This window comes from Moschus berezovskii, chromosome 23 (assembly GCF_049115385.1).
Source record: "Moschus berezovskii isolate FMDL1 chromosome 23, NW_MosBer_1.0, whole genome shotgun sequence".
Classification (NCBI taxonomy): Eukaryota; Metazoa; Chordata; class Mammalia; order Artiodactyla; family Moschidae; genus Moschus; species Moschus berezovskii.
In genome coordinates this window covers 40,160,985-40,176,793 of record NC_142482.1, presented here as the reverse complement: position 1 = coordinate 40,176,793, position 15,809 = coordinate 40,160,985, and the positions used below count along the sequence as shown (strand labels likewise).

General features: G+C 38.9%; 1 protein-coding gene across 1 annotated transcript; it reads right to left on the bottom strand.

Annotated features, from left to right (window-relative positions):
* Window positions 1–3,623: 3,623 nt before the first annotated feature.
* On the bottom strand, window positions 3,624–4,580 carry LOC129543862 (olfactory receptor 11A1-like). The gene has a single exon (XM_055407224.2). It carries the CDS (start codon window positions 4,578–4,580, stop codon window positions 3,624–3,626), a length of 957 nt encoding a protein of 318 aa, XP_055263199.2.
* Window positions 4,581–15,809: the final 11,229 nt, after the last annotated feature.

The window sequence follows — 15,809 nt, the reverse complement described above, 5'->3', positions numbered from 1 at the left end:
ATTATTTGAGACTTATCAGAAAGAAGCTGCTATAGGATTGAAATAAAACACACTAGAAGTGGAGCAGGGCTTGGAGAAGAGCAGTACCAGGAAAGTTGGCTGCTCTGCTGCTGCTGCACTGCTGCGTCACTTCAGTCATGTCTGACTCTGTGTGACCCCATAGACGGAACCCCACCAGGCTCCCCCTTCCCTGGGATTCTCCAGGCAAGAACACTGGAGTGGGTTGCCATTTCCTTCTCCAACGTGTGAAAGTGAAAACTGAAAGTGAAGTCACTCAGTCATGTCCGACCCTTAGAGACCTCACGGACTGCAGCCTACCAGGCTGCTCCATCCATGGGATTTTCTAGGCAAGAGTACTGGAGTGGCTTGCCATTGCCTTCTCCGAAGGCCTACATTAGACCTGACCAAACACAGGCTAAATCCAAAACCCTGACCATGCCACCAGGAAGAGAGAATTTGGACGCTGAGTCATATCACAAAAGACAGTAACACCTTGGACTTTCCACAAATCCATACTTCCAGGGCATAAAACCAAGCCTACTTGATTCAAGATGATCTTCAAGGTCAAGATGACCTTCCATGACTTGAAATGTCTGCTAGAACAAAAACCAATCTTCTTTTGAAAAAGAGAGTCCAGAATTTCCTCAACGACCTATATTCAGTCAAAAAATTATTAGTCATACAAATAATTGGTAAAATCTGATCAACATTCAAGAGAAAAAGAAGTGAATAAAAACTAAAGTTGATGCGGCCCAGATATAAGAATCCACAAACAAAGCTTTTACAACAGTTACAAATGCATTCAAAACATTAAAAGAAAATATAATATGTTCAAATAATTAAATCACTTGGGCATTAATCAGCAACTTTTATTAATGGGAGCTAAAGATATTAGGTGAAAATCTGATTGAAAACCGAATAATACATGGATCAGACAGATGCCACCTGAACCCTCTGGTCAATAATATAAAGAGCATCACTAAAAATGGGACAACCAATCATTGCGTACCTCATGATATGGTGCAGTAGAAATCACAGGAGTTCTGTGACATTCTGCTAAAAAGCTAACCCAGATCCAATCAAACGTCTATCTTAATATTAGTTTTGTAGTTTAAGTGTCTGATAGTTACCCTTTTTATTGTAATGTAAGTGTTTGACATTAATCTTCTGATTGCCAGGCATTTATTTCAAACACATTTATCTCAAATAAACGTATAGTCAACTACACATCTAGATAAAAAGCTGGGCCACTCCACCCATGAAGTTCCTCTTTTAGAAAACCCTGGATGACCTCCATTAACTGACCACTTGAGTGACTCTGCTTTTCCCATCCATGCTTTAATTCCATGGGCTTTTCCCGCCCATGCTTAAATTCCATGCAGGAATTTAAATTTATATTTAAATTATTTATATTGTGTTTTATGTTCACCTATAAAGAATGAACCTATGAAACCCTAGGCACCCCCCACCCTTGACCCTAATAATAGCAGAAACTCCGTCTCTCTTTCTCTCTCTCTCTCTTTCCCTAAATTCTCTGTGTTTGGCCCCAGGTGTGCCATGTAACCTCCAAGACCTATGAGTAACAAACCTTATTTTTTCAGGGCTTTCCTGGTGGCTTTCCTGTAGGCAGTAAAGAATCTGCCTACAATGCGGGAGACCTGGTTTTGATCCCTGGGTTGGGAAGGTCCCCTGGAGAAGGGAACAGCTACCTACTCCAGTATTCTGGCCTGGAGAATTTCACGGACAGAGGAGCCTGGCAGTCTACAGTGAGCTTGGCAGTCTATAGAACTTTGAAAAAAAGCAGGTTTGTTTTTTTCAAAGTTCTATCATGATTGTTGGGCTTCCCTGGTGGCTCAGAGGTTAAAGCGTCTGCCTCCAATGCAGGAGACCCGGGTTCGATCCCTGGGTCGGGAAGATCCCTTGGAGAAGGAAATGGTAACCCACTCCAGTATTCTTGCCTGGAGAATCCCATGGACGGAGAAGCCTGGTAGGCTACAGTCCACGGGGTCGCAAAGAGTCGGACACGACTGAGCGACTGAACGGAACGGATCATGATTGTTGCTGAGGTGCATCCTGCAGTCATATTAAGAACTACAAAGGTCAGCTCAGCCACATCATTGGCCTTGGTCAGAGAAATGTCTGTGGGGTCAGTCCAGGTGAGTGCCCAAGGCATTCTTAGCTGATGGCATCACAACAGCATCAATAGGCTGAGACCGACACAGAACAATTTTATATAAAATACAAGATATAGGGGTAGACACCAGACAAAACCATAAGTCAGCAGAAAGTCTAATGTAGAATATAAACTCTTTACAGATAAAGAGATTTCTCCAATAAGTCAAAGGCATGGGGGAAAAAAAGAGGGAAGAAGGACTTCTATGAAATAAGGGACTAAGAAATACAAGATACATTGTGTGAACTTTGTTTAAAAATCTTAATTTTAAGAATTTACTTAAAGATAATTAGAGAAATTTTAACATGGTCTGTGTATTAGATGCCTGTGGAGTAGTATTGTTAAATATTGTAGCATCAGATGGTTTGGCACTTATTTTTCCTTAAATGCCTTTATCAGTCAGCAAGCATATCAAATACAGTAGACCCTTGAACAACACCAAGGTTAGGGTCAATGAACCACTGAGAAGGTGAAAATCCACCCATGACTTTGAGTTGGTCTTCCATACACATGGTTCCTCTGTACACATGAAGTTCCCTATTCACAGATTCAACCAGCCACAAATCCTGTACTGCTGTAGTTTTTACAAACATCTGCCTTTAAGTGGACCTGTGCAGTTCAAACCCATATTGTTCAAGGATCAAATGTACTTGCACACAGAATATAATTTATACAACACACACAATACTTATACATCTGAAATTTGCTCTAAAATTTTCCAGAATAGAAAAAAAGAAGAAGCTTTAGGCAGTAGAAATAGGATTGCCAAATGTTGTTATTGATGCTAGATGATGGCTATATGGGGTTCATTATAATTTCTATCTACTTTTGTGTATATTTGAAATTGTCTACAACAAAATAGCTAAACAATTAAAATGCATTCAGCTTTAAATTTATTTTAATATGCTTTTCCTTAAACTTGGCAATTCAACTCCTAAGAATTTATTGTAGGAAAATCTAAATGTGAACTATATTTGTATGGTGAACTAAGAGCTTTCACAATAGACGATTACTTAAATCATGTTAGCTATGCTAAAAATCTCACAAGAATAAATAAGTATATATTGGTCAAAATAAAAAGAGGTTCAAGACATAGTCATCAACGAAAACTAGATCACACACTTCCATGATTCAACTTGTTTTATGTATATAATACAGGTAGCCAAGATCTCTAGATTTGTTTTGTGTTGCTACTTTTGTATAGCTATTTACTATAGGAAATATTGACAGCTTATTTAATAAAGATATTAAAGATTTAATAAAATATTAAAGTAAAATATTTTAAGTAAACACGTCAAAGTTATTGTTCTACAATACCCATTTTTAGTATAAATATGATAACTATTAAGCTTATCACAGAGGGAAATGTCAAAACGCAACAGTTATTCCTACCCAACCAATCCTGGAAGACATCCCAAAGTCCAAATAACATCTTTACCACCATCCTTCTTCAATCAATTGTTTCAGCTTGCTTAACATACAGAAGCCTCCATAGTGCCTGTTGAACTTCCTTATTCCTCAGAGTATAAATCACAGGATTGAACAGAGGAGTGACCACCGTGTAGAGCAGAGCAAAGACCTTAGTGAGGAGCTGGGAGTGGACAGCAGAGGGCGCAATGTACAAGACCATGAGAGAGCCATAGAATGTGGACACTACAGCTAGGTGGGAGGAGCACGTGGAGAAAGCCTTTCTTCTGCTGGCCCCAGCAGGAACTCTCAGCACAGCCACCGCGATCCGGGCATAAGATGTCAGAATCAGTCCAAAGGGAACAGTGAGGCAGACCACAGAGAGAATGAATGTTGTCATCTGGGCTACACTGGAATCTGAGCAGGCCAGGTTCATCAAAGGCATGAAGTCACAGTAAAAGTGATCTATGTGGTTGGGACCACAGAATCTCAGTTGGGCCATGAGGGCTACAACCAATCCATCTACCATGAAGCCAGAGAGCCACGCTATGACCACCAGCCCCAAACACCATCTGGGTCCCATCAGGAGAGGGTAGCGGAGGGGGTAGCCGATGGCCAGGTAGCGATCATATGCCATGACAGCCAGTAGGAAGCATTCAGCAGTGGCTAAAGAACCAAAGACAAAGAACTGGAGCAAGCAACCAGCCACAGAGATGGTTGCTTCATGCAAGAAGCCCTCCAACATTTTGGGCACCACTGAGGACGTATAGAGGATCTCCAGGAAGGACAGATTAGCCAGGAAGAAATACATGGGTGTGTGGAGCCTCTGAGAGCTAACCACCGCCACAACGATTAGCATGTTCCCTAGGATGATGGAAGCGTAGATGACAGTGAACACAAGAAAGAGAAGGAGATGCAGCTCAGCTCTGACACGGAAACCAAGAAGGACAAATGCAGTAATAGTCTGGTTTCCTATGGAGACCATTTCCATGAAGATCATCCAAGTTTCTGCAGTGATTAAGTGACAGATTCTAGTGCATCTTTGCATCTTCTACACCAAGCCCGAGATAAGTAGAGCTAAAATGAAAAAGATAAACGTGAGTCTCCAAAACAAGAATCTTTAACACATGTTGTCCTCTTCTCTCCCCTTTTTAGTTCCTTACTGCTTTTCCAACTCTGGTCCTCCCCTGCATTCCTTAACTGTGCACATACTCAAGACTCAAGAAAGTTGATCCAAACTCACAATTTCCAGTCTTCAGAAACCTTATTAGTTCAATCTAATATTTTTATGATATAGTACATTCTACCTTCCCAATCTCTATAACCAGTCATAGAGCCTTCCTCGTGAGCAACAGTATAATGCCATTCAAATGTCTGCTTTTTGTCCTATCACAGCTTACAGTCAGTGTGATTTTTAAAAAAAATCTCTTTTATCTTTCCTGAGCACAACCAGCTCCATTGTGAGTGGTGTGAAAATTCTGCCTGATACTCAAGTTTGCTATATTGTAGTCATCTTTATCTTAACACTGTCTCTTATTCCTCTAGCACCTTATCAACTGTTGCTTGGTAAATTTTTATATAGTCCATTCTAATTTCATACAAGATTTTATACTGCAAACATGATAAATAATAAGATTGAGGAACGTGAGTAGAGAGAAACTCAACCCAGACCAGGATCTGAAGGAATGTAATAATCAAGGTCAGAGAGGTTCCCTGAGGAAGTAATTGTATGTAAAGTCTTGAAGAACGAGAGTCAACCAGGCAAAGGATAGGAGAGTGAGCTCAGCATTCTAGGCAGGAAAGACACATGGAAAGCAAAGATATGTAAGTGAGTGAAGAGCTGAAAATGCACCTGAGTGCCTGCAAGGAAGATCTCATATGCTATCCCAAGGGATGCATGTGTGTGTTTATTAAAAATGAGAATGCATCAAATGATTAGAAGCAGAGGAGAAAAGTATAGGAAAAATACAATTATTCCTCTGTGTGTCTGTGTATGTTATCACAGAATCAGCTAGCAGAGTTTGTGAAAATATGGTTGTCATCTCTACAACGAGACTGTTCTTGGGAATGTTTAAAAATTTACTCAGGTACTTCCATAGAGATCCAGTGGTTAAGACTGTGCAATTCCACCACAGGGGCACGGGTTTGATCCCTGGTCAGGGAACCAAGATCTTGCCTGCTATGCAGCCAAAAACTACTAATAAAATAATTTTTTAAAAAAATTCACTCACATGAAAACTATTTTCAAGTCATAGCACAATCCTGGCTTTTCAGATCACCACATTTTCACTCTATTTTTCAAGGGGCTGGAGAAGTGGGGAGAAAGAAGGAAAACAGAAGATAAAAGGAAGTGAGGGTTATAGAGAAATGGGAAAGGTTTAGTGGAAGACGTTGCAACACTGGAATTCCAGAGGACAACTGGGATTTCTTCAAATGCCTTTGAAAAACAGACTATTGACTCTCTGGGTTAAACAAAATGTGTTTATGATCAGAGGAGAAAACTCCATAAATACCAATTCTTTATCTATATTTTAAAGAATCTGTGAACTAAGCTGTGAACAATCATACAAAAATAGGAAACTCACCTGCAAGCACTTCCAAAGGAAAAAACTTGTGAAAAGCAGACTATGTGCTAAGATCTTCCAAAGAGTTCAGATTATTGAAGTTTCCCAACTTCAACTCCTTCCTTCTCGAGCTCAACCTGAAATAGTGTGGGACATTGATTAGAAATGTCACACTTTTCACCCTCCACTCCCCACAGCCATTCTCTCTTCCACTCGCCATCTCCTTTTCTAGGTCCCCGATTCCTTTGGCTTTTCATTGTGGGTCCTTCCCTTTATCACAAAAGAGGGCTGACAATTGCCTAGAGGGGAGGGGCCCCTGAGAACCAATTACAGATTGACTGGAGAGCAACCTTAAATGAAAACGAAATATCAGCCCCCTGAGATATTTATCTTTCTCCAGAGGAGGTTCCTGAACTGTGGGCTTGACCAAAAGTAGAGCAGAAACCAAGGGTTATATGGAAACACACCTTTCCATCTCCATGGGGGCTAATGCGCTCCACTAAGCTATCAATAACCTCAGATATGCAGATGACACTACCCTTATGGCAGAAAGTGAAGAGGAACTCAAAAGCCTCTTGATGAAAGTGAAAGAGGAGAGTGAAAAGGTTGGCTTGAAGCTCAACATTCAGAAAACAAAGATCATGGCATCTGGTCCCATCACTTCATGGGAAATAGATGGAAAAACAGTGGAAACAGTGTCAGACTTTATTTTTTTGGGCTCCAAAATCACTGCAGATGCTGATTGCAGCCGTGAAATTAAAAGACGCTTGCTCCTTGGAAGGAAAGTTATGACCAACCTTGATAGTATTTTAAAAAGCAGAGACATTACTTTGCCAACCAAGGTCCGTCTAGTCAAGGCAATGGTTTTTCCCGTGGTCATGTATGGATGTGAGAGTTGGACTGTGAAGAAAGCTGATCGCCGAAGAATCGATGCTTTTGAACTGTGGTGTTGGAGAAGACTCTTGAGAGTCCCTTATACTGCAAGGAGATCCAACCAGTCCATTCTAAAGGAGATCAATCCTGGATGTTCATTGGAGGGACTGATGCTAAAGCTGAAACTGCAATACTTTGGCCACCTCATGCGACGAGTTGACTCACTGGAAAAGACTCTGATGCTGGGAAAGGTTGGGGGCGGGAGGAGAAGGGGACGACGGAGAATGAGATGGCTGGATGGCATCACCGACTCTGTGGACATGAGTTTGAGTGTACTCCGGGAGTTGGTGATGGACAGGGAGGCCTGGCGTGCTGTGATTCATGGGGTCGCGGAGAGTTGGACACGACTGAGCGACTGAACTGAACTGAACTGAAGCTCTCAATCCTTCCACCTTACACCCAGCTTTCAAACTTTTCACCATCCCAGAAAAGTATTGCAGTTGAGACAGCCCTTGAGGAGTAGTTTATGTGGCTTATCAAGGCCTTGCCAATGCTGGGCCTGATTCAAGGGGAAGGAAGCTGGCATATTATTACAAAGTAATATCTACATGATTATATGGCCTTTCAGTATCCTCCGTGCCCAAATGCCTACCTGACAGCTCGTCTCCTACTATCCCCTTCTGCAAATTCTCCACAGACCCCAGGCTGATCTATTGACTTCTCATCCCTAGCAATGTGTTCAGTCACTTCACTGTCATCCATCTGAGTCAAACCCTTACTTCATTCCCATTGCTTTTCTAACAGACCAACAGGGAAAGCCCACTTCTTTGAACTCCTGTAAGGTCCACTGTCTACAGCCAACAGTAAATGCGGCCTACATTTTTTTTTTAATTCTATAGCTTAAATTATAACTATAATACACCCTAACTGTAACAATTCAAATAAAATAGTAATCTCTAAAAAAAATGAAGATTCTCTCTTTCTTCCCCCCAAACACTCCACAAAACTGTCTTTAAATAGCTTTCCAATTACTTGTAAAAACATATCCTGACATAATGTGGGTGCTCAGTTGCTCAGTCATGTCTGACCCTTTGTGACCCCATGGACTATCTGTAGCCCCCCTGCTTTCTCTACCCTTGAAATTTTCCAGGCAAGAATGCTAGAACAGGTTGACATTTCCTACTCCAGAGGGTCTTCCCAACCCAAGGCTCAAACCTGTGTCTGCTGTGTCTCCTGAACTGACAGGTGGATTCTTTACCATAGTGCCACTTGGTTAGCTGTAGTATCCAATGATTATTTCCAATAGTGCCAAAGAATTCCATGATGTTTGTCAAACAGAAAAAATAAAGTACAAAATAGTATGCTTAGTATGTTCCCATTTGTGTAAAAAGCATAAAATAAACCACTCACAACTGTTTATATGGGCATAGTCAAGAAACTGAGACAGGCCTAGTAGCTGGGGCTTCTTGCTATAGTGCTACAAAGCTCACACCTGGACATACCTCTCTTCCAGCTACAAAATACAAAGAAACTTTATGAAACTAAAGATAACTGTGGGCCTGGGCAAGTTCTGGACCAAAAGATACAAAAGACTAAAGACCCAACTGCTATTTCTGAAGAGCTAGGAGCAAAAACTGGGTGTTGGGAGTAAAAGCAGGGTACTGAGGATGCCCCCCTGCACTCAACAATACAAAATGGTAGGCAAACCATCTAAGCCACCCCTCTGGCCCCATCCCTCTTCCCATCCCCAGCCTCACCTCATGTAAGGAAGGAGCTCACCCTTCCTCTGTAGCAAGCAATCAGATCTGTTACTTGTTTTCACTCCTTCATGCAGTGAGTGAAGGAGCCCCAATAAAGTCTTGCCTGAATTTCTTGTCTGGCTTCTAGTCAATTTCTATTGACTGGGTAAAGTCAAGAACCATGGTGGGTATCAAAAGTACTCTGTCTGTACCTGGATTCTAGATAAGGGTATCAGTGGTTTCAGGTGATAGAAAGATATAATTTTCATTACATACATTAAAAAAAAATTTACTGTGTAAAAAGTTTACCATGTTTAAATTTTTACATTTACTAGTTATCATATAAACTGCTCTTTAAATTTATTTTTTATTTATCAAATTCCAAAAGTAATAGATTCATATGGTAACAAATGAAAACAAGATGGGTCCCCCATGTCACTAGGCTATTTCACAAACCAGAGCCCAGTTCTCTTATCTGGTTGTTATTAATAGTTCCCTGATCCCTTCCCTTGCATCTTAAGAAATTTGCACCCAAGTAGTCTTTAACAACAGGATTTCATGGGCCTAACTTGAAATATTGTTTTACCCCATACTTTCCAAAACTTCTTGAGGCTCAGAGATTCAATTTTACACAAAAGAGATGGTATTCTATCCAACCAGATTTTAGCAAGACAAATCATAGCCTTTTGTGATTTCTATTAGAAATTTAGCCTCTTCTTTGCTAGACTCAAGCTAGAAGTAAGTAACACTCAGGGCAAGTAGTGTATCCTATTCATCTTTGTTCCAGAAGTACATTGTAGTTGTTCCATAAATGGTTAGCAAAGCAAATACCTTCATGGATGCCTAAATGAAAAACATTGGTATTTGACTCATAATCCTTGGCCTTCTGAAATTGTCTTAAAGTTTCAACTGGGAAGAAAATACCAAAGATTGCAAGAGTAGAGAAAATTAGAATAGTCAATATTCATAATTTGTGTATTCAGTATTTGTCAGATCGCTTGCTCTCTAAAATTTATTTGTAATCCCAAAATCAATATTTTCAGTACTTTTCCACTTATGCATGGGTGTTAGCATGTGCACATGGAAAAAAATTGAGTCAGCTGATAGACATGTTGCCAGCTTAGGTTGAACAAGGTAAAGTTTTGCCCTCTTGTTTCAGTTCTATGCTATAAGTAAGTGGCCTTTTCATGGTATATTTAGTGCCACGTTTTTCACAGTTTGGGGTGTTTTTTGGTGATCTCACTGTTTAAAATGGTCCCCAAGTGTAGTACTAAAGTGCTGTCTAATTTCCCAAGGGCAAAAAGACTGTGAAGGGCCTTACAGAGAAAATGCATGTATTAGATAAGCTCTTTTCAGCCATGAGTTACAGTGCTATTGGCTGTGAGTTCAATGTTAATGAATGACATATATGTAGTGTCTTTAAGCAGAAGCACACTTAAAACAAGACTATACTTTGATTGGTTGACAAAAAGGTGACTGAGAGCTTGTAAGAATATAACCCTGAATTTCCCCTAGAGTAAAAGTGAGCATTTGATACTCACAAACAACTTCAGTGTTCAAGGAAATTTTATATTAAAAAGCATAACTATTGCAAATAGCAAGAAACTGTTGCATCTCACTTTTTAAAATTAAGTCTGTATTGAACTTGTGACGATATGGCTTCTGTTTTATGTTTTTGTTTTTTGGCTAGGAGGCACGTGGGATTTTAGCTCCTAGACCAGGAATCAAACCCATACCCCCTTCACTGGAAGGCAAAGTCTTAACCACTGGACTGCCAAAGAAATCCCTGTAATCTCATTTAAAAATGAGAAATCTAAACACGTATCCTACTCAAACTCTTCCAGAAAATTGCAGAGAAAGGTAAACTCCCAAACTCATTCTATGAGGCCACATCACCCTAATACCAAAATCAGACAAAGATGCCACAAAAAAAGAAAACTACAGGCCAATATCACTGATGAACATAGATGCAAAAATCCACAACAAAATTCCAGCAAACAGAATCCAACACCATAATAAAAAGATCATACATGATGACCAAGTGGGCTTTATCCAGGGCTGCAAGGATTCTTCAATATTCACAAATCAATCAATGTGATACACCACATTAACAAGTTGAAAAATAAAAACCACATATTATCTCAATAGATGCAGAGAAAGCCTTTGATAAGAGTCAACACCCATTTATGATAAAAAAAAAACTCTCCAGAAAGCAGGCATAGAAGGAACATACCTCAACACAATAAAAGCCATCCATGATAAACCCACAGCAAACATTATCTTCAATGGCAAAAAAACTGAAAGCATTTCCCCTAAAGTCAGGAACAATACAAGGATGCCCACTCTCACCACTACTATTCAACATAGTTTTGAAAGTTTTAGCCACAGCAATAAGAGAAGAAAAAGAAATAAAAGAATCCAGATTGGAAAAAAAGAAGTAAAACTCTCACTGTTTGCAGATGACATGATCCTTTACATAGAAAACCCTAAAGACACCACCAGAAAATTACTAGAACTAATCAATTTGCAGGATATAAAATTAATACACAGAAATCCCTTGCATTCCTATGCACTAACAATGAGAAAACAGAAAGAGAAATTAAGGAAACAATTCCATTCACCACTGCAATGAAAAGAATAAAATACTTAGGAATAAATCTACCTAAAGAAACAAAAGACCTATATATAGAAAACTATAAAACACTGATGAAAGAAATCAAAGATAACACAAATAGTTGGAGAAATATGCCATGTTTATGGATCGGAAGAATCAATATAGTGAAAATTAGTATACTACCCAAAACAATCTATAGATTCAATGCAATCCCTATCAAGCTACCAATGGCATTTTTCATAGAACTAGAACAAATAATTTCACAATTTGTATGGAATTACAAAACACCTCAAATAACCAAAGCAATCTTGAGAAAGAAGAATGGAACTGAAGGAATCAACCTGCCTGAGTTCAGACTATACTACAAAGCTACAGTCATCAAGACAGTATGGTACTGTCACAAAGACAGAAAAATAGGTCAATGGAACAAAATAGAAAGCCCAGAGATAAATCCACTCACCTATGGACACCTTATCTTTGACAAAGGAGGCAAAAATATACAATGGAGAAAAGACGATCTCTTTATCAAGTGGGCTGGGAAAATTGGTCAACCACTTGTAAAAGAATGAAACTAGAATATTTTCTAACACCATACACAAAAATAAACTCAAAATGGATTAAAGATCTAATTGTAAGACCAGAAATTATAAAACTCCTAGAGGAAAATATAGGCAAAACACTCTCTGACATAAATCATAGCAAGATCTTCTATGATCCACCTCCACCCCAGCATAATGGAAATAAATGCAAAAATAAACAAATGGGATCTAATTAAATTTAAAAGCTTTTGCACAACAAAGGAAACTATAAGCAAGATGAAAAGACAGCCTTCAGAACGGGAGAAAATAATAGCAAATAAAGTAACCGACAAAGAATTAATCTCAAAAATATACAAGCAGCTCCTGCAACTCAATACCAGAAAAATAAACGACCCAATCAAAAAATGACCCAAAGAACTAAACAGACATTTCTCCAAAGTCATACAGATGGCTAACAAACACATGAAAAGATGCTCAACATCATTCATTATCAGAGAAATGCAAATCAAAACCACAATGAGGTACCATCTCATGCCAGTCAGAATGGCTGCTATCAAAAAGTCTACAAACAATAAATGCTGGAGAGAGTGTGGAGAAAAGGGAACCCTCTTACACTGTTGGTGGGAATGCAAATTAGTACAACCACTATGGAGAACAGTGTGGAGATTCCTTAAAAAACTGGAAATAGAACTGCCATACAACCCATCAATCCCACTGCTGGGCATACACACCGAGGAAACCAGAATTGAAACAGACACATGTACCCCAATGTTCATCGCAGCACTGTTTACAATAGCTAGGACCTGGAAGCAACCTAGATGTCCATGGGCAGACGAATGGATAAGAAATTTGTGGTACATATACACAATGGAATATTACTCAGTTACTAAAAAAAACACATTTGAGTCAGTTATAACGAGGTGGATGAAACTGGAGCTTATTATACAGAATGAAGCAAGTCGGAAAGAAAAACACCAATACAGTATATTAACACGTATATATGGAATTTAGAAAGATGGTAACGATGACCCTATATGTGAGACAGCAAAGGAGACACAGATATAAAGAACAGATTTTTGGATTCTGTGGGAGAAGGCAAGGGTGGGATGATTTGAGAGAATATCATTGAAACATGTATATTACCATATGTGAAACAGATGAACAGTTCAAGCTCAATGCATGAAACAGGGCACTCAAAGCCAGTGCACTGGAACAACCTAGAGGGATGGGATGGGGAGGAAGGTGGGAGGGGGGTTCAGGATGGAGGACACATATACACCTGTGACTGATTCATGTCAATATGTGTCAAAAACCACCACAATATTGTAAAGTAATTAGCTTCCAATTAAAATTAATTTTTTTTTAAATGAGAAATCTGACATTCATGAATATGAAATGACTTGCACAAAGTTATAGAGGAGGTTAGTCATACAAGTATCCAAACCCTGGCCTGTTCACTGCTCTCTCGCCAAACTGTTTAGATCCTGGAAAACAATAAGAAAAGAAGAAACACATGGGAAGCAAGGAGGAGGACAAGGCACCAAATAAGCTTTGGGGGACTTTCCAGTATCAAAAAGTTGTTGTTGTCATTTAGACACTAAGTCACCCTCATGGACTGTAGTCCTCTGTCCAGGCAAGAATACTGAAGTGGGTTGCCATTTCCTTCTCCAGGGTATCGAACCCCACTGTCCTTCTTGACAGGCAGATTCTTTAGCAGTAAAAAACCTGGGAAACCCATGTCCAACAGGAAGAGAGAATTTGGAGTCTGAGTCATGTCTCACAAGAGAGTGACACCTTAGTCTTTCCACAAATGCATACTACCAAAATAAAACCAAGCCCCCTTGATTCAAGATAATCATCAATTTCAAGATGATCCTCCCTGACTTGAAACAACTCCTAGAGCAAAAACCAATCTTCTTTCAGATCCAATTAACCTTCTATCTTAATATTAGTTTTGTAGTGTTAAGTGCCTGATAATTACCCTTTTTACTGTAATGCAAGTGCCTAACATTAAGCTTTTGATTGATGGGCATTTATTCCAAACACATTTACCTCAAATAAACATATAGTCAACTACACATTTAAATAAAGAGCTGGGCCACCCCACCCATGAATTCCCCTTTTAGAAAACCTTGAATGACCTCCATTAACTGACCACTTGAGTGACCCTGCTTTTCCCTCCCATGCTTTAATTTCTCTTGTGTTTTATTTTCATTGATAAAGAGTGAACCCATGACACCCCACCCTCAATCCCAATAATGGCAGAGTCCCAGATCCATGCTCTCTCTCTCTAAATTCTCTTTGTGTGGCCCCAGGTGTTCATGTAACCTCCAGGATCTATAAGTAATAAACCTGTTTTTTCAAATTTCCATAATTATTGTTGCTGAGGTGCATCCTGCAATCATAATAAGAACCACAAGGGTCAGCCCAGACACAGCATTAGCCTTGGTCAGAGAAATGTCTGTAGGGAGAGCCCAGGTGAGTGCCTTAGGCATTCTTAGCTGATGACATCACTACACTATCAATAGGCTGAGACCGACACAAAACAAGTTTATATAAAATACAAGATATAGGGGTAGACACCAAACAAAACCATAAGTCAGCAGAAAGTCTAATGTAAGATATAAATCATTCTACAGAGAGCTTAATTTCCCCAATAAGTCAAAAGTATGAAGAAAAAAAAAAAAGAGAGAGAGGAGAAGGACCACTATGATATAAGGGACTAAGAAACATAACAAGATACATGTGTGAACCTTGTTTACATCCTAATTTTAAGAATTTACTTAAAGATAATTGGAGAAATTTGAACATAGTCTGGGTATTACATGCCATTGGGGAAGTATTTTTAAACATCATAACATCAGGGTTGGCATGTTTCTTTCTACAAATGCCTTCATCAGTCAGCAAGCATACTGAATACACTTGATCCTTGAACAACACCAAGGTCAGGCATAACAACCCACTGAGAAACTGAAAATCCACCTATAACTTTGAGTTGACTCTCTGTACACATGGTTCCCCTGTACATATGAGGTTCCCTGTCTACGGATTCAACTAGCCATAAATCCCATACTTTTGTATTTACTACTAAAAAAATGTCTGCCTTTAAGTGAAACTGTGCAGTTCAAATCCATGTTGTTTAAGGATCAAATGTATTTGCACATGGAATACATAGCTATACTACTCACATAACGCAATACTTACACATCTGAAATTTGCTCTAAAATGTTCCAAAAAAAAAAGGAGCTATAAGCAGTGGAAAGAGGATTGGCAAATGTTGATATTGATGCCAGATGATGGCTGTATGGGATTCATTATAATGTTCTATCTACTTTTGTGTACATTTGAAATTTTCTACAATAAAATAGTTAAAATAAACAAATGCATTCAGCTTTAATTTTTTAATATGCTTTCCCTTTAACCTGACAATTCAACTCCTAAGAATTTATTGTAGGAAAATCTAAATGTGAACTATATTTGTATGGCGAAAAAAATAAAAACAACTACGAGCTTTCACAAACAGAGATCACCTAAATCATGTTTAGCTATGCTGAAAATCTCTGAGGAATAAATACATACATATTGGTTTAAAAAAAAAGAAGTTCAAGACATAGTCATCAATGAAAAACCACATTACAAACTTCCATGACTCAACTTATCTCTAGGTTTGTTTTGTGTTGCTGTTTTCGTATATTTACTTCCTATAGGAAATATTCACAGCCCATTTGGTAAAGAAATTATAAAATATTGAAGCAAAAAATTTAAAGCACTTTAAATTATTGCTGTACAATATTCATTTTTAGTATGAGTACAGTAACTATAAAACTTTTCACAGAGAGAAATGTCAAAACAGGAAAAAGTTATTTCTACACAACCAATCCCAAAGTCCAGTTAACATCT

Coding starts and splice junctions, on each gene's coding strand:
- LOC129543862 (XM_055407224.2), bottom strand. CDS start 4,580: ATGATCTTCATGGAAATGGTCTCCATAGGAAACCAGACTATTACTGCA.